The sequence below is a fragment of the Ochotona princeps genome, chromosome 30 (genome assembly GCF_030435755.1).
Source record: "Ochotona princeps isolate mOchPri1 chromosome 30, mOchPri1.hap1, whole genome shotgun sequence".
Classification (NCBI taxonomy): Eukaryota; Metazoa; Chordata; class Mammalia; order Lagomorpha; family Ochotonidae; genus Ochotona; species Ochotona princeps.
Genome location: NC_080861.1, coordinates 20,377,422 through 20,395,638, shown reverse-complemented (window position 1 = coordinate 20,395,638; position 18,217 = coordinate 20,377,422). Strand labels below are relative to the sequence as shown.

Genomic DNA, 18,217 nt, shown 5'->3' with positions numbered 1-18,217 from the left:
GGTGCTCAATTTCCAGAACATATACAAACTGCATGCTAGCAAGGGGACAGACACCCTGAAATCCAATACCATGAACTGAACGGTGCTGTCGGAAGGTGGCAACTAGGAACGGATCCACGAAATGATGCTTTTCCTCAGGCAGCAACCATAAACAAAGCCAACCTAATGGATTCTGTCTAGCAGGAGGGTCTGTCATGGAGAACAGAAGCTTTAAAACAAGAGGCTCGAAGGAAAACTCAAGACACAAAAACATTTCACAGCCCATTTCTGGATGGACGAATGCAAAACATCGACTTTGCACAGCCAGCTGCCCGAGCCAAGACAGCAATTCACGATCCAGGCAGGAAGGAAGAGCATCCCGGGCTCTCAGGTCAGCTTCCCCAATTCTGCCGGTGCAGGCTCACTCCCATTCAGGCACCCCATAAAGGAGCTTAAAACTAAAACCAAACCTAGACACATGCGTACCTTAAAGAGGATTCGTGATCACAGTGACTTACCTCAGAAGTCGTTAAAGGTTCTTTCACTCGGGGAGACTAAAAGAAACACAGAAAACAGGATGTTACTTAAGTCACTTGTAGACAGTCACAGACTTCAAGGTCTCCATTTCACTCTGCTGCAGACAGTAACTCACCCTCGTCTCCAGGACCGCTTTCCAGGACCAAGTGGGAGGAATCTAACACTACCGTATTCTCAGTAATGCACGTGCCCAAGTGCTCACCATGGTAAAAATGTCACAACCTGAGCTTCACATGCAGACACTACGGGACTGCGTTCTCAAGCACTAGGGAAGTCACATTCTTCAAAATACTATACTTTCTACTACATAACATCACAGACAAAACTTAACACTTCGAGATAATGAGCCAACTTATCCCCAAAGCAGAGTAATGGGCCCAGTGCGATGGCGTAATGGTTAAGGGTCCTTGCCTTGAATGTGCCGGGATCCCATATGGGCGCCGGTTCTAATCCCAGCAGCTCCACTTTCCATCCAGCTCCCTGCTTGTGGCCTGGGAAAGCAGTCAAGGATGGCCTAAAGCCTTGGGACCCTGCACCCATGTGGGAGACCCTGAAAAGCTCCTGGCTCCTGGCTCAGATTGGCTCAGCTGCGGTCGTTGTGGTCACTTGGGGAGTGAATCATCAGATGGAAGATCTTCTTCTCTGTCTCTCCTCCTCTCGGTCCATCTGCCTTTCCAATAAAATCAATAAATCTTGAAAAAACAAAAAAAGCGCGTCCTATCCAGCAGCTTCCCGGCCAAGCCAAATGTCCACCAGCTGATAACGGGCTTTCCCGGAGAAGAAGAACAGGTACAAGAAAGAAACGGGTGTGTCAATACAGATTTAGGTATCTTGCATTAACGTTTATGTGCAAACGATCAATCAAATCTGTCATGAAATCAATACTGTGTTTATTTAGTAAACTCTAAGTCAGTGTTAATTCTGGATATAGACTCTGCAGTTTTACCAAAAAACTTTCCTCTAAATAACTATCCATTTATGATTAATCATGCCAGCTATGGATTTAGTCAAGAAAGGCTACTTAAGGCTTTTCTATCATCCTCACCGTTAAGGAAAATCAAGATTCAGGTAATAAGTTCTAAGTTATCAGAGCAAGCAAGCAGTCCACCCAAAATCTTAAGAAACAAAAACAAAAAATAAACCTTCATATTTGATTTCAGATGCACAGAACTATGTTGTTAGAACAAAAATGCAAAGAACATCATTCTAACCTTTACTTAGATACAGAAATATTAACTTTGCTCTCTTATCCACTTCACTGTTCCTTTCTTACTCAATTTATACATTTAATAGTTTCCTGGGGCCGGTGTGATGGCACAACCGACTAATCCTCCGCCTACACGCACCAGCATCCAACATGGGCGCTGGTTCTTGCTCCAGCTGCCCCGCTTCCCACCCGGCTTCCTGCTTGTGGCATGAGAAAACAGTAGAGGATGGCCCAAGGCCTCTGGCCCCTGCACCCATGTTGGAGATCTGGAAGAAGTTCTTGACTTCAGATCAGCTCAGTTCTGGCTGCTACATCCACTTGGGGTTAGTGTTAGAGTGAACCAGCAGATGGAAGATCTTTCTCTCTGTTTCTCCTTCTCTGTAAATCTGAATTCCCAATAAAAAATAAACAAATCTTACAAGAAAATGATTTCTTGTATCATCTGGAAATAGGCCTCCTGTATCATGACTGTTCACCACTTCACACAGTACGTACTTCCCTCAGGAAAGAGACTTCTAAAAGACCAACTTCAGGAGACCTAACAATGACACAACACTCACATCTAATTTACTGTTCACAGTCCTACTCTCAGTTGATCCTAGGGGCCATTGTAGCCTTTTTCATCTTCAGCACAGGGTGTGGTCTAGGACTCAGCTACTGCAACTGGTTCCCAGGTCTCCTGGTATGTGTAAGACCTGGAGTATGGGCATTTTGAAGAACACAGTCCCCTGAACCCCACCACCTGAACCCCACCACCTCCGCCGCACTCTGCCCAGGTGCAGCTGCTCTGATGTCCAGAGGGCCAGGAAGGGGTGCAGAACTTTGTGTCCTTCTTGGGTATCATCATTTGTGCCTCACTAGTGAGTTTAATTTTAACCACTGGGTCAAGGAATTTTCTGGATTCTCCAGCATACAGTACTTGTTTTTTCCCCTTGACACTGATAGACAATCTGTACGGGGAGGGACACGGGAGCATGAAGACCTTGGGACTAACCTACCTGTTCCCCAAAACTGCCCCCTTGGGTTCAGCATCCACGGATGTCCCAACCCAACCTTTAGGATGATGGTTGCAGGTCAGTACGTGGCATTCAATGAGAAATCATTCCTTTTTCCCATTCAATCATATATATGTTTTATTGGTACGGATACACACATTGTAAATTTTGTTTATAAGAGAAACTTCCACCTGCTGGCTGACTCTACGAATGCCTCTAATAGCTTGGAGCTTAGCTGAAGTCAGGAGCCAGAAAGTCCATCCCCCGGGTCTCCCACGGGACTGGCAGGGACACCTGCCGCCTCCCAGGGGTCACATGTACAGGAGCTGGAGGTGTGGGCCAGGGCCAGGAATGCCACCTGGGCACTCCATTATGGAACTTGGGGTTTTAACCAATGTCGAAAATCATTTACCCGGTTGCTATAAATAATTTAGAACTCACTACTGCACTTAATTTATTTTGATGGTTAAGCTATCAGAGACTGGCCCAGTGGGAATTCCTTCAAGCTGGCTCTGATGGCATTATGACGATGTTGGTAAGTACATAGCAGCAGAAGATGATACTCTTGTCATCTTGGATCTCTCCTGCCCAAGTCCTGGAATCGGTAATTTCTCAAAGGAACTCTGGTTCCTTTCAGCAGATGATGCTCCTGCAGGCCTGGCTGGAGGATGCAGTCACTGGGACCGAGCTGTCTTTGTTTCTCAGTGAATGAGACATTTTTAGCCACAAAACCTTAAAAACAAAACACCACCACTAGCAGTTCAAAACATAAAAATTGGGCCCGGCGGCGTGGCCTAGCGGCTCAAGTCCTCGCCTTGAACACGTCGGGATCCCATATGGGCGCCGGTTCTAATCCCGGCTGCTCCACTTCCCATCCAGCTCCCTGCTTGTGGCCTGGGAAAGCAGTGGAGGATGGCCCAGTGCCTTGGGACCCTGCACCTGCATGGGAGACCTGGAAGAGGTTCCTGATTCCCAGCTTTGGATCGGCGCAGCACTGGCCGTTGCGATCACTTGGGGAGTGAATCATCGGACGGAAGATCTTCCTCTCTATCTCTCCTCTTCTCTGTATATCTGACTTTCCAATAAAAATAAATAAATCTTAAAAAAAAACATAAAAATTACTAGGGAACCCTATTTTTGAGCTCCTGTCCATCTGGTGCATTCCCCAAATATTTATAACAGATGAGACAGAGATGGGGCCAAAGATGGGCACTGGGAACAATATCCAGTGACCGCCCTCTCCCCACAAGAGTGGCAGGGAACCACACACATGAGCCATTCACTGCTGCCTCCAAGGTTCTGCACCAGCAAGAGCTGGGACCAGGAGCCAGAGTCAGCCAAAACCAGACATTAATGACACAAGATATAACTTTTTGTTTGTTTGTTTTTATTGAAAAGGCAGACGACAGAGAGGAAGATATCTCTTCTATCCACTGGTTCACCTGCAACGTGGTCACAAAGGCTAGAGCTGAGCCGATCCAAAGCCAGGAGCCTCTTGTGGGTCTCCCACACGGGTGCAGGGTTCCAAGATTTTGGGTCATCCTCAACTGCCTTCCCAGGCCACAGGCAGGGAGCAACATGGGAAGGGAACATTCAGTATATAAATGGCATCCATATAGGATCATTGTGAATGCAGGGCAAAGATTTAGCTCAGGCCCTAGAGACAAAGGTATCTTAACTGGCTAAGTTAATGTCTGCCACTTGGTTTTATATACCTTGAAAAAAAAAAAGATTTATTATTTTTATTGGAAGTCAGACCCACAGAAAGACCTTCCATCTGCTTATTCACTCCCCAAGTGGCTGCAACTATGAGAACTGAGCCGATTTGAAGCCAGGAACCCGGAGCTTCCTCCGGGTCTCCCAGGAGGGTGTAGGGTCCCAAGGATTTAAGTCGTCCTCTCCAGGGAGCTGGATGAGACGTAAAGCAGCCGGGATACAAACTGGTGCCCAAATGGGATCCTAGCACTTGCAAGGCAAGGATTTTAGACACTAGGCTCCCGCCCCAGGCCCTATATTCTTTCTTTAAAAGAATTTATGCAACCAAGTGGGAGACCCAAAAGAAGTTCCTGGCTCCTAGCCATTGCAGCCACCTGGAGAGTGAACCCGCAGATGGAAGATCTTCCTGTCTATCTCTTCTTTGTAAATCTGCTTTCCAAATAAAAATAAATAGACCTTAAAAAAACTGTAAACGGGCCCGGCACAATAGCGTACTGATTAAAGTCCTCGCCTTGCATATGGTCTTCCTCCCATATGGGCGCCGGTTCTAATCCCAGCAGCCCTGCTTCCCATCTAGCTCTCTGCTTATGACCTGGGAAAGCAGTCGAGGACAGCCCAAAGCCTTGGGACCCATCGCCTACTTGGGAGACCTAGAAGAGCTCCTGGCTCCTGGCTGGCTCAGCTCCAGCCATAGCGGCCGCTTGGGGAGTGAACCATCGGACGGAAGATCTTCCTCTCTGTCTCTCCTCCTCTCTGTGTGTCAGCCTTTCCAACAAAAATAAATAAATCTTTAAAAAAACTGTCTAAAGATGATGAGATACTGATCAGAAAGCTACTTGTTTGGGAAACAGGGGGTTAAGCCGCTACTCGATACACTGGCATCCCTTTCCAATGTACTGGTTTGAGTATCAGTGGTCCTGCTCCAAGCTCCCGGCCAATGTGCCTGAGAGCAGCAGCAGACGGGAGATGGAGAAGCAGCTCCTGGCTCCAGACAGACCCAGCCTTGACTGCTGCAGCTATCTGGGGGTGAGCCAGCACAGCTTTATGCCTCCTTCTCTCTCTGTAACCTCCTGCCAAGTAAATAAGTCTCTAAAAAAGGTTTAGTTTATTTGTAAGGCAGAATGAAAATGGCCATGAGAATGAGTGAGTTGGGAGAGGGAAAAAAGAAGGGGGGGAATCTATCTGCTGATTCACTCCCCAAATTCCTGAAAGAACCAGGGCTGAGCCAGACCAAAACCATGAGTCCAGGAATTCCAGCCAGGTCTCCCAAAGAGGTGGCAGGCACCCAAGCACTTGCAGCCTAAGGTATTGCCTCCCAGGACACATTAGCAGGAAGCTGGGTCTGAAGCAGAGAGCTGGGACTTCAATGGGGACTTTGATAGGGCACATGGGAGTTGTAGGCAGCAGCTTAACGAGCTTTGCCACAAAGTCCACATCCTGACTCTTGTATTCTTTATATTTAGTTGGCTATCATGAACAAAACCCATAGAGAGTTCTGCAAGCATACGGTTTAACAACGCTTACCCTGAGTTGTGAAATTGCTGCTTTCCCCTCCTCACTTTCTTCATCGAATTCATCGTCGCTCCACTCCCAGCCTCCATCCTCTGTCTTATGAAGACGGCCACTGGAACCCGGCACTCTGCGGACCTGCTCATCGGGAAGACACGGATTACAATTTTGTTTCACGTTTGCCAGATAAAACATTCATTCATATTTTCTTCCATTTGTGTCATTTCAATCCATAATCATTTTCCCCAAAAGTAAGTGCCCTCATGCAAATTCACATCTCCCAAGCTCTTTCTTCACAACATCCACTTTGCCTTTAGTCGCAATCAGACTTTCCCTGTACTTCCACATCCACACCCAAACACCAAGTCCTTCATGTGAAGTCAGCTTTAAGCTGATCAAGGTATTAACATCCTCAAAACAATTTTAGGGCCCTGCACAATGGCTTAGTGGCTAAATCCTCACCTTATACATACCGGGATCCCATATGGGTACCAGTTTATGTCTTGGCTGCTCCCCCTCCCATCCAGCTCCCTGTTTGTGGCCTGGGGAAGTAGCAGAGGACGACCCAAAGCCTTGGGACCCTGCATCCATGTGGGAGTCCCAGAAGAAGCTCCTGGCTTCAGATTGGCTCAGCTCTGGCCACTGTGACCATTTGGGGAATGAACCTGCAGACGGAAGATTTCTCTGCCTCTCCTTCTTTCTGTAAAATTGCCTTTCCAATAAAAGTAAATAAATCTTAAAAAAAAAAAAAACTTAAAAGTTTTTTTATTCAAAAGGCTAAGTAACAGACAGAGAGGTCTTTTACCTGGTGGTGCACTCCCTAAACGCTGGGTGAGGCCAATGCCAGGAGCCTCAAACTCCATCCGGGTCTAATGTGGTCAGCAGGGACCCAAGTACTTGGGTCTTCATCCACTGTTCTCCCAGGCTCATTAGCAAGAAATTGAATGAGAAGCAGAGGAGCCAGGAATCAAAGCGGTGCTACAACACAGGAGGCCAGCACTGCAAGTTGTGGCCCAGCAAGTTACGCAATAACACTGGCTCTTCAAAAATTGTTTTTAATGGAAGAGGTCTTGGATCTAGGAAGTCCACCCAAGAGATTGCTCTTGTTAAATAAATAAATAAGTCAAAATTACATTTGTGCCTAGAGTCATGGAGCTGTGCAAGTTTTGTTTAAAAACAAAAAACCACCACCAAAACTGCTGTAGGCAAACTACCTAGGCTGTTTTGTACATTGCTGGGAGAAAATCAGCCAACAGCTGGTTGGCATTTGGGGCTGTTTAATGCCAAGTTTCTGTACCCCAGCATAGTGGCTTTTCTTTAAGTGGGGAAAGTGGAAACTCTAGGCTGGCACACACCACTCTGGCCCTCAGGCAGCGGGGATACAGACCGCCAGGGGAAGGAGGGCTGGAGATGTATTAGAGCACCTGAGGGCATGTTTGACAGGGAAGGAATGATTTTGGGGGTCTTCACAGACCAACCCACTGCACTCACAGGTAAGCAAGGGAGCAGAAATGCAATAGTTTAGAGGTGGGAAACCGTAGGATATATCTGGGTCAGGCCAAGGTACCAACCACATGGCAAAGCTGGGGCTGGTGTGCATGCTGGCTGGGCTAGGCCATACTACCCGTCAAGGAATGTCAGAGCAGAGGGAGAGCCAGTCAGGCTGGACCACAGCACCCACCAGAACATAAGAGAACTGGATCTGAGAGCAGATTCCGTAAGGAGCTTGTGGGTTCGCCTCTTTGGGACTGCAACACCCACCAGTTTACACAGGGAGCTGGGACGGTGACAGGCCAAGCCAGGCTGCACCACAAAACTCAACTGACACCCATCTAATACTTGCAGCAGCTGGGGCTGCGAGAAGCTACGTGGGGCCAGGCTACAGTACCTTTTGGTGCACGCAAGGATCAGTACTAAGGGCAGACCGTGCCAAACAGGGCTGCTGCGCCCGATGGCAGACATGGGACCCAGGGAAGTGAGTGAGCCTGGTAGGGGGACGTGGTGCACAGCCCCCACTGGGAGCAGGGGCTGCGGGCAGGCCAGGCCAGGCAAGCCTATTCTATTGCTGTTTGTGTGGGCCAGGTCTGGGGACAGACCGAGCTGGGACAGGCCTCAGCATCTATTGGCATGCACGAAAGCCAGGACAGGGTGTGGACCTTGCCCAGCTGGGCTGGGCTAAAACACCCACCAGTGAGAGCAGAGACTGCAGGTAGACCACACCAGGCTGGTTGAAATACCCACCAGCACACGTAAGACATGGGGCTGGGAATAGGCCTGGGAGGGGAACTTTGGGGACTCCCCTGTTGGGCAAGACTGAAGCACCCATCAGCATGCATGTGGACTGGGTCTGGGGGCAAGGCAAACCAGGTTGATCTCCAGCACCTGCTGGTGCTCATAAGAGCCAGAATGGCTATGGGACAGGCCAGGTTAGGTTGTAGTACCTGCTGGTTCACGTGAGAACCAGGTCTTGGGGTAAGTCAGGCTCAGCAAGGCTACAGCACCCACCAGTGAAGAGTCAGAATGGGTGTGGAGCAATCTAGCTAGGCCAAAGTACCCACAAATGAGTGCCACGCTGGGGATTAGCCATGTCAGTCTGGGCAGTAGAACCCAACAGCACACGCAGGATCCATTGCTGGTAGTGGGCCAGGGAGAAGAATTTGGAAAACTCCCCTACTAGGCAAAACTACCACTGGTGAGCCCAACGGCCAGGTTGGGAGCAGGCTAGACCAGGCTGTGACGCAGCATCTACTAACACATGTGTGACAGACTGGGCAGGGTCTGTCCACAGCACATACTGGTATGAGAGAAAGCCAGGGCAGGGCTCAGGCCAGGCTGGGTTTGATAATAATACCTGACAGTTCACATGAGAGTTGGGGGTGCGTTGGGCTAGGTGAGGCTACTGCACCTGCCAGCAAGAACTGTGACTAGGGGTGGGCAGGGCAGAGCCACGCTGTAGCAACTGCTGGTAAATGCCAAGACTGGGGACAGGTCATCTCAGACTGGGCCGCAGCACCTGTGGGTACACACAAGACCAAGGGCTGGGAGTGGACCTGGTAGGGGTGAGCATGAGAGCTGAACTGGGGGTGGGCCTTTCTTGCAGGTGAGCCTGGCTGGGCTAGCCTGTGTACCTGCTGGCATACACAAGAGCCAGAATGGGTGTGGGCAAACCAAGCTAGGCTGCAGCCACTAGCCGGCAAGAGCTGGGACTGGATGCAAGCCATGTTAGGCTGCACCACACTATCCCCTGGGCAAGTGTGAATTCCAATGCGGGGACAGGACAATTAGGGTACTGTGGACACTTGCCTACTAGGCTGTACCTATCACTGATGAGCAAAAGAACCAAGCCTGGGGGTGGGCCATGCTGGATCAGGTAGCGGCACCTGCTGACAACTGTGAGAGCTGCATCTGGGGACTGATCAGGTTGAGCTAAGCCTCAGTACCCATGGATGTGCATAACAGCTAGACAGGATATGTTCTGGGCTGAGACTGCATGTGCAAAAATGGGCTGGGGGCAGGCCTGGTGGGAGTTATTAGAGGTCACCCTGACGACTCCGTGGCAACTGTTGGTATATATGGGGACTGGGTCTGTGGTGGGCTGGCTGGGCTGGGTCATATCACCCAACAGTGCATATGAAATACGGGGCTGAGGCGGAACTGAGCAATCTGCCTCCAGCAGTATGTGCATTGGCTGGTGCAGATGACAGACCATATCTGACCCTGAATGGCTGGTGCATCTAAGAGTCAAGCCTGAAGTCAAGTCAGGTGAGGTTTCCTGAGCAACTCCCCAACCAGACTGCTGGACTCAGACCCTGGCCACAGGAAAAATCAAAGAATGTGTAGTCTGACCTTGGAGAACATGTACCAAGACTGGGCCTCCTCAGTTGCTGATGCCTGTGCAGTGGACAGCATGTCCTGATGCACACGGGGGACATGACAGCCAGCTCATCTGTGTCAGCAGAGATGTCAACTGCCTCGATATAGGGTGGAAAGCTGCACAGGTTGGACAATTCTGGCTGCGTTTGGCAGCATGTTCCCGGGTCTGTGGATGCACTAAGGTGGATGCGTCAGCCAACAGACCTCAGAAAGATTTTCTCAACCATGCGGCAAGAAGCCAACAATGTCTTGGGGCTAACAGAGACTACCTGAGTAACATACTTGCAACACTCTTCCCCACATGGGGTGTCTGCTGTACCATTAAAGGGCCATCCCCGATCCCTGGTTCCCTGGTTGCTGACGTAGTTTGACAGCAAGGAGTGTGCCCCCTACCCTTCCTCCCCTGCAGACACAGGGGAATAAAAGATTGTAGCACGAGTCCCCCAGGTACCTCCATACCTGACCCTCCCCACTCCAATCTGAGGACCACATGGGCCTGTATTCCTCTCAACTATGTAAACAATATTAAAAATTAAAAGAAAACTTTTTTTAAGTAGCCATCTCTTAGACTCCATCTTCTTCCCCCACAGGCAATTGCTTTCAACAAATTTTACCTTGCTCCTTTGAAATCTGCCTTAATTTTTTTTTCTTGATTTATAAACTTCTCAATTTGGAAGAACAGAATTTAACTCTATTATCAACCCTCTACCATTTTCTCAAGAACACTGTATATTTGGTTGGATCGATATTTACTGTTTATGAACATGGTTATACATAAGAAACAGCCATTTCTCTTAAAGTTGTTGATTTTTTTAAATTTATTTTTATTACAAAGTCAGACATACAGAGAGGAGGAGAGACAGAAAGGAAGATCTTCCATCCGATGTTTCACTCCCCAAGTGGCCACAACGGCCGGTGCTGAGCCAATCTGAAGCCAGGAACCAGGAACCTCTTCCGGGTCTCCCACACGGGTGCAGGGTCCCAAAGCTTTGGGCCGTCCTCGACTGCTTTCCCAGGCCACAAGCAGGGAGCTGGATGGGAAGTGGAGCTGCTGGGATCAGAACCGGCGCCCATATGGGATCCTGGGGTGTGATCAAGGCGAGGACTTTAGCCGCTAGGCCACACCGCTGGACCTGCTGAATTTTTTTAATGCTCATTCATTGATCTATTTTATTTGAAGGGCAGAGACTGACACAGAGAAAGATCTCTATTCTCTGGTTTACAACCCAAGCGCCCACAAGAGCCAGTGTTGGGGCAGGCTAACATCAAGAGCTCGATTTGAAAGGCAGAGAGAGCGAGCTTCCTCTGCTGGTTCACTCCCTGGATGGCCACAATGGCCAGAGCTGGGTCTCGCAGATGGGTGCAGAGACCCAAGCACCTGGGCCATCTTCTATTGCTTTCCTAGATGCATTAACAGGCTCTCAAATTGGTGTCCACAGGGGATGCTGGCGTTGGAGGCAGCGGCATAGGCCAGTGCGCCATGAAGACCTAAGACTTCTGTTCTAAAATTTATTTATTTTTATTCATTTGGAAGATACCAAATAGGAGAGAGTGAATGAAGCTAGAGATAGAGAAGCTCATCTATTTGCGGCATTACTTTCAAAATCGTCCCTGACCCCAAATCAAGGCTGAGCCAAGCTGAAGCCAGGAGTCAGAACTACAGCTGAGTCACAAAAAGAACTTGAGGCATCATTTGCTGCCTCCTAGACAGGTAAGACAGCAGGAATCTGGAAACAGAAGCGAGACTCAACCCCGCACGACAAAAGTGGTAGCTTGGGCTCAGCGGTGGCCTAGTGGCTAAATCCTCGCCTTGCATTTGGTGGGATCTCATATGGGCACCAGTTCATATTCTGGCTGTTCCACTTCCCATCTAGTTCCTTGCTTGTGGCCTGAGAAAGCAGTCAAGGACGGCCCAAAACCTTGGGACCCTGCACCCACAAGGGAAATCCAGAAACTCCTGCTTCCTGACTTTGGGTTGGCTCAGCTCCAGCCATTGCGACCGCTTGGGGAGTGAATCATTGGACGGAAGATCTTCCTCTCGGTCTCTCCTCTATGTAAATCCACCTTTCCATTAAAAAAAAAAAAAAAAAAGAGAGAGAGAGAGTGAACCAACAGATGGAAGATCGTTTTCTCTCTCCTTCTCTCTGAATATCTGCCTTTCCAATTAAAAAAAAAAAAAGAGTGGTAGCTTAACCCTCTATGTACCACAACATGTGCCCCTCCAAATGACTTCTGTTAGTGGTTATGCTGTTCTAGAGGCACCCTTTGCAAAGAAGAAAGCTTTGTTAGGATGTAATTCCTTCATCACACAATCAACCTATGGGATAATCAGAATTGCGTAACCATAACTACAAACACGCCATACCAATAGGCAGTCATGGTCACTTGCTTCCAATTCCCTAGTCCTAGGCAGCCAGTAGCTTTTTTGTCTCTCTACATTGGCCTGTTGTGAATATTTTATGCACATGGACTCATACTTTCAGGGCACTTTCAAAAGCCCATGTGAAAACAATGGAATTAAAAGTTTACTCTGGGAACGGTGCGGTGGCCTACCAGCTGAAGTCCTTGCCTTGAACGCCCATGGGCACCAGTTCTAATCCCAGCAGCCTCGCTTCCCATCCAGCTCCCTGCTTGAAGTCAAACATGGCCCAAAGCCTTGGAATCCTGCACCCATGTGGGAGATCCAAAAGAGCTCCTGGCTCCTGGCTTCGGATTGGCACAGCTCCAGCTACTCTGGTCACTTGGGGCATGAATAATCAGACGGAAGCTCTTCCTCTCTGTCTCTCCTCATATATATATCTGCTTTGCAATAAAAATAAATAAACCCTTAAAAAAATCTTTTAGTGATCATTCATTCCCTGAGTGTCCACAGTTGCCAGGGCTGGGCCTGACTGATACCAGGAGCCTGCAACTCACTCTAGGTGCTCCAGCTGGGCGGCAGGGAGCCCACGACTTGAGCCACCACCTGAACTGCTGTTCCTCCATGAACTTTGTGAAGACTCCTCAGGCACCATCTGCTGTAAGCGGCTTCTTGCATATTACTTTAAGGCTGATCTGTATTGCAGTACACATTAGTACAAATGCTCCTTGGCTTCCAACAGGGTTACATCCTGATTAAGCCTATCACTGAAGCACTGAATATACCCAACTTAGCAAGCATCCCAGCTGACCAACACAGGTGACACCTTTGACTTCTGGCAACCGGAAGCTGGGGCTTGCTGTGGTGACAGAGCTGTACCACATACTGCGACCAAGGAGAGGATCAAAATTTATAATCTGGGGCCTGGTGCGGTGGCCTAGTGGCTAAAGTCCTTGCCTTGAACACGCCGGGATCCCATATGGATGCCAGTTTTAATTCCGGCAGCCCCACATCCCATCCAGCTCCCTGCTTGTGGTCTGGGAAAACAGTTGAGGACAGTCCAAAGCCTTGGGACCCTGCACCCGTGTAGGAAACCAGGAAGAAGCTCCTGGCTCCTGGCTTCTGGTCAATGCAGCACCAGCCATTGTGGCCACTTGGGGAGTGAATCAATGGATGGAAGATCTTCCTGTCTCTCCGATAATTTTTTTTTTAAAAAATCCTAAAAAAAAAAAAGTATAGTCTGAAGTACAGCTTCTACCAAATATGTATCAAAATCTACAGTGGGACAATCTAAATGTTGGACCATCGGTATTTTATTACATTTTACTGCCAAGTAATATTCCCTATACGAATACACCACATTTTTTAGATCTATTCATCAGCTGAGGGATATTTGTGTTATTTCCTCATCTTTGTTCTTATGAATAATGCTGCTATGAACATTTGGGCATAGGTTTTGGTATATACCTAATAATTTCAGTCCTCTTGGGTACGGCTAGCAGCAGTAACTCATTTATTCTTTCGAGGAAGTTCCAGTCTGCTGTCTGAAGTAGCTGCAATGTTTCACACTCCCATCAGCAGTCAACAAGCACTCCAGTTTTCCAATATCTTTAATGACAGCTATTTTGGAATGTATTTTTGTCCTTTCATATCATTCTAGTGAAGTGGCATCTCACTGTTAACTATTTTGTATTTCTCCAACAGCTAATGATATTGAGCATCTTTAAAAAAAAAAAAAAGCTTTATTTGTTTATCTGGAAGGTAGAGTTACAGAGAGAGAGGAAAGGAGAGACAAAGAGAAAGATATGCGATCTGCTGGCTAACTCCCCAAATGGCCTGCAATGGCCAGGGTTGGGCTGGGCAGAAGCCAGAGGGGAAGAGTGTGCTGTGAGCACGTGGGTATAGGCCCCCGAGCTCCCGGGCAGGGAACTGGAATCGGAAGTGGACTAGCTGGGACTCCGACCGCTGGCTATGCGGAATGCTGGGGCTGCAGGCTGCGGCTTAGCCAGCTATGACACAAGGCCAGCCAAGCATCTTTTTATGTTAAGTGGCCAATTAGACCTCATTGCCCATTTTCCTGGTCTTTTTATTTCATTTTAATTTTTACATGGATATTCTAGATGCAATTATCTTATCAGATATGATACACATATTTTTGCCATTCTGGATACATTTTTGTTTTCATTTTCTTGATGGCATCATTTAAAGCAAAAAAAAAAAATTCTTGCTGAAGTCAGTCTATTTTCTCTTTTGCTGGTGTTCTGGAGTCACAAGTAATAAGCTTTGACTGATGTCGCAAAGCGTCACTGCTAGATAGTCAGTCACCTCTCCTCCACAAGGGGCCGACACAAAGTCTTAAACGGACAGGGCTAAGTCTCATCGGAGGAGGCTACAGACTGCTGCCGGAAAATGTGCACAAGCTATACATACAGTTCAAACCTGTCCCACCAAAATAATTGACGCTTTAATTCTGGCTTGCCAGGAGCACCCTGAAGTTTTGTTAGCTGCCTGAAGTGCTGGCTTAGCAACTACATTCCTCTAACTGGCCATGTTCTTTGTCACTAATTACTGGCATTTTACTTTTGAAATTGATGCCAGCTTTCGCTCCTCTCATGGTTGGCATTCATTTGGGGTTGCTGACTTTCCATTCCTTAGCAGTTGGAAGCACAGAAGGTGAAGCTCAACTGAAGTATTCACTGGACGGCCTTTCTGAGGTCCACTCTCCTTGGCCGAGTCACACTGCAGACACGCACTCGGTAGGGCCCTCGGCTGGGAGTTCGTGCAACTTTAATCTGCTCTTGTGTGACCAAATATCTACGGATGGGAACACTTCTAGACACATTGGAGACAACAATGAACAAAACATTGTGGTTCTTACTAAGCTTTGCTCTAATCATACACAAAGACTATATAACATATCAGGCACCGGTGAGTTCTTTTAACGACGACAAGGTAGGCGAAGGGACAGCAAGCACGGGAAGGTGCTATTCCGAGGCCAGGCCCCTTCACCGAGGAGCTGAAAAGCAGAGGAATGAGCAAAGTGTGTCAGCTCATGGCAGCGGTGACGCAAAGCATCTCAGGAAAAGCGAATACCAAAAGATCCGGAAGCAAGAGAGAAAACTTTTCCAGGTGGTAAGTGGCATAACTTTAAATCAAGGTAGGGAAAGAGCTACAGAACGAGTAACTGCTGACGCTTCGCAAGAACTGTTCAGGAAGAAAGCAACATCTGAGCTTCCAACTCTGTACAAGTTCACCGCCAGGACTTGGTGACAAAACCCCCACTTCCGGGAGTCTCGTACACTTTCCCGGTTCATTAAGGAAAATCTTTTGGGTAGTACCCAATTCACAAGCGGTGTGATGCACGGAGGAGAATTACCTACGGCCAGACACTAGACATGACGCTGCTGCCTCCCTGGCGGGCCTTGCGCTGCATCATGACACACCTGCACTCGGGTGCACCAGGCCCAGCCTGTACGTGCCCCGCAAGGCCGCCATCAGCTCACAGCCACCTGGCCACTCCTTCCTTCACACTGGCTAAGTCAGACAAGCTGGGGAGTGGGCGAGGCTCTCCCCACCTCTTAACAGGACCGTAACATTCACATGGAAGGGGAAAACCCATATACTTTGCCCAAACTGAAACCTAAATTCAGGCTCACATTACCATCAACCTTCTTCGAAATTACACACGTAAATAAGATTGTTTGGATCTGAATACAAAGTCCAGAAAATGTAGTGCCTTAAGTGGGTGTAGTGACTTCAATTATCAACCATGTAAACTCGGGCAGCCACCCCGACAGTGGGAAGCCAGTAGCTAACAGGGCTTAGAATTAATTCACTAACGGGGCTCGGCAGTGTGGCCTGGTGGCTAAGGTCCTCGCCTTGATCCCATATGACTGCTGGTTCTAATCCCGGCGGCTCCACTTCCTCTCTGTCTCTCCTCCTCTCAGTGTATCTGACTTTGTAATGAAAATAAAATAAATCTTTTAAAAAAAAAAAAAAAAAAAAAAGAATTAATTCACTAACTACTTTCTCAGTTCTGGTGGACAGTACAGTAATATGTAGCTATACATTAGACCAATGATACGCACTGACAGAATACATCAAAGATTGCTTTAGAAACAGCAGAAACAAACTTCATACACTATTAACAGTGTATCACTTAACATATAGATTCAAAATGCAAAGATAAAGTAACTAAGTAACTTGCCAAGAAAGAGGAATTCATCTTCCTTTACCTTTTTAGCTCTTTCAGAAATGGTAGGTGCTCTCTGCAGTATTTTTTCTTGAAGAAACTCTTTATTCTGGAGAGAGAGAAAAGAAAAGTATTTTCTTAAAAATAGAGTTTTTTTAAATTGTTATTCTTCTTTTCCGTTTGAAGTTTTGAAGGTAAAGGGCTTCCTGCCCATCATCCCCTGTGTTTTACAGTGACACAGTCCTTCCGCTGTAGACCTGACTCCAGCATTCTGCTCTTCACGTGGGTCAGCCATGGGAGACAGCCCAGTATTTTGTTGTCTAAGTAGATCAGAAGTTTCACTGGGGGCCTTCTTTTATTCACAGAGACGATCACGGCAACCAGCAGGTGAACAAGTATACAAAGCCCCCCAGGCTTTCCTCGCCCTGAGGCACCCCACGGCTTCACACACCATCAGCACACCTGATGAGCCACAGCCTGCACACTCCCAGGCCCACATTTCCAACCAATGTAATAGCCCACTCTCCCATCTCTTTGGGAAACGAAGCACTTACTACATCAGGAGTAACCCCTAAGGGGAGAGCTCAGTAGCTCCCATCGCTTACACCTAGAATATTTCAATATTCACTGCTGTTTTAGTAAGTCTGGCCTACTGTTTAATGATACTCAGAAACACATTTATTAAATTCCAAAGTATCTTCATGTACCAAGGGTGGTACTCACAGCGCCCTCAGCGGTTCTTTCGGTTGCCCTCATTCTTCCAAACAGAAATCAGCGTTAGGAAACGTTAATTTCTAAACAGTGAACACAACACATACAACGGAGCAGCATCACACGAACACAGAAAAAAACAAAGCTGTCATTTCTTACCTTTGCTTTCTGGAAAAACTTGTGCCTTAGCAGTTCTGCTGCGGTTGGTCTAAAAGCAGAGAAGAAAGTGTTCATAGTTAATTCAAGTATAATGTGGGCTTCCATTTGTGAGAAAATGATTTCTTGAGTTACAAAACAGAACATTATATTCTACCTGGCTTGCCTGCTAAAAAGCAGAATGCATGAAAAATTTGGTTCAAGTTGCTAAGCAGAGTAAAATCCTCAAATACCAACGTGCTATTATCTATCATAGGTTCTGTGGCACAGCACAGAACCAGTGCCTCAGAGGTTTAGCATAAATATTAAGAAAGTGAATAAACGTGAAAAGCAATGTTGTGGTCCTAGACAGCTAGGTTTGAGGTCACGCACTTGGAAGCCACTCCTCCTGCCCACCTATTATCACCTGGAACCTGACAGGAGGCAGTATCACACTGCTGCAAACCCCTGTAAAGGCCCATGATGGGGAGGGGCTCTCTTGGTCACGTGCTTCCATCGCTCTGGCACTCTGACTCACTTGGCCTCCCTAGTATCTGCTTGCTCTCTGGCTTCCCGCAGACAGTTTCCAAGGACACATAGCCCGCCTGAATGTCTGTGTTCCTCACCCACTGTTCACTGCTTGGGCGGGACAGTAAAGATGCTATGCTTTGTATTTCTAATTGTGTGTACTTTCCAGAGTTCCAGGAGAGGTGAGGCCTAGGAATACCAGAATGTGCTCAGAGAAGCCAAGGAAAGGTCAATGTCTGCAGCCTTTGTAATTGTGTCCAGGTTGTTTGCTGCATGTCTTTTAGGATAATTTACACTGCTGCGGAAGCTGGGACATACGATTTCAGTTTGTTTAATGCACGGGTTTCACGGTAAAAACCCGTTTGTTCCCCTCGAGATTTCGATTCAGACTGGACTGTCACTGGACGTGTCATTTGCTCATTTCTAGCGGGCCCTGTTATCACCAAGTGTGGTTAACAGAGACTCCTTAATACTTC

At 47.7% G+C, this 18,217-nt stretch overlaps 2 protein-coding genes across 3 annotated transcripts in view; one reads left to right on the top strand and one right to left on the bottom strand.

The window, feature by feature from the left end:
- The window catches only part of SLC22A14 (solute carrier family 22 member 14), a 980,905-nt gene that overhangs the window by 860,531 nt on the left and 102,157 nt on the right, over positions 1-18,217 (top strand). The window lies entirely within an intron of this gene.
- The window catches only part of OXSR1 (oxidative stress responsive kinase 1), a 93,843-nt gene that overhangs the window by 10,422 nt on the left and 65,204 nt on the right, over positions 1-18,217 (bottom strand). The window contains exons 9-12 of the mRNA XM_058657211.1: positions 17,238-17,286; positions 16,411-16,476; positions 5,959-6,081; positions 498-533 (exon numbers count right to left, since the gene is read on the bottom strand). Of these exons, the coding sequence (XP_058513194.1) occupies positions 498-533; positions 5,959-6,081; positions 16,411-16,476; positions 17,238-17,286 (274 nt within the window). The remainder of the gene's footprint in view (positions 1-497; positions 534-5,958; positions 6,082-16,410; positions 16,477-17,237; positions 17,287-18,217) is intronic.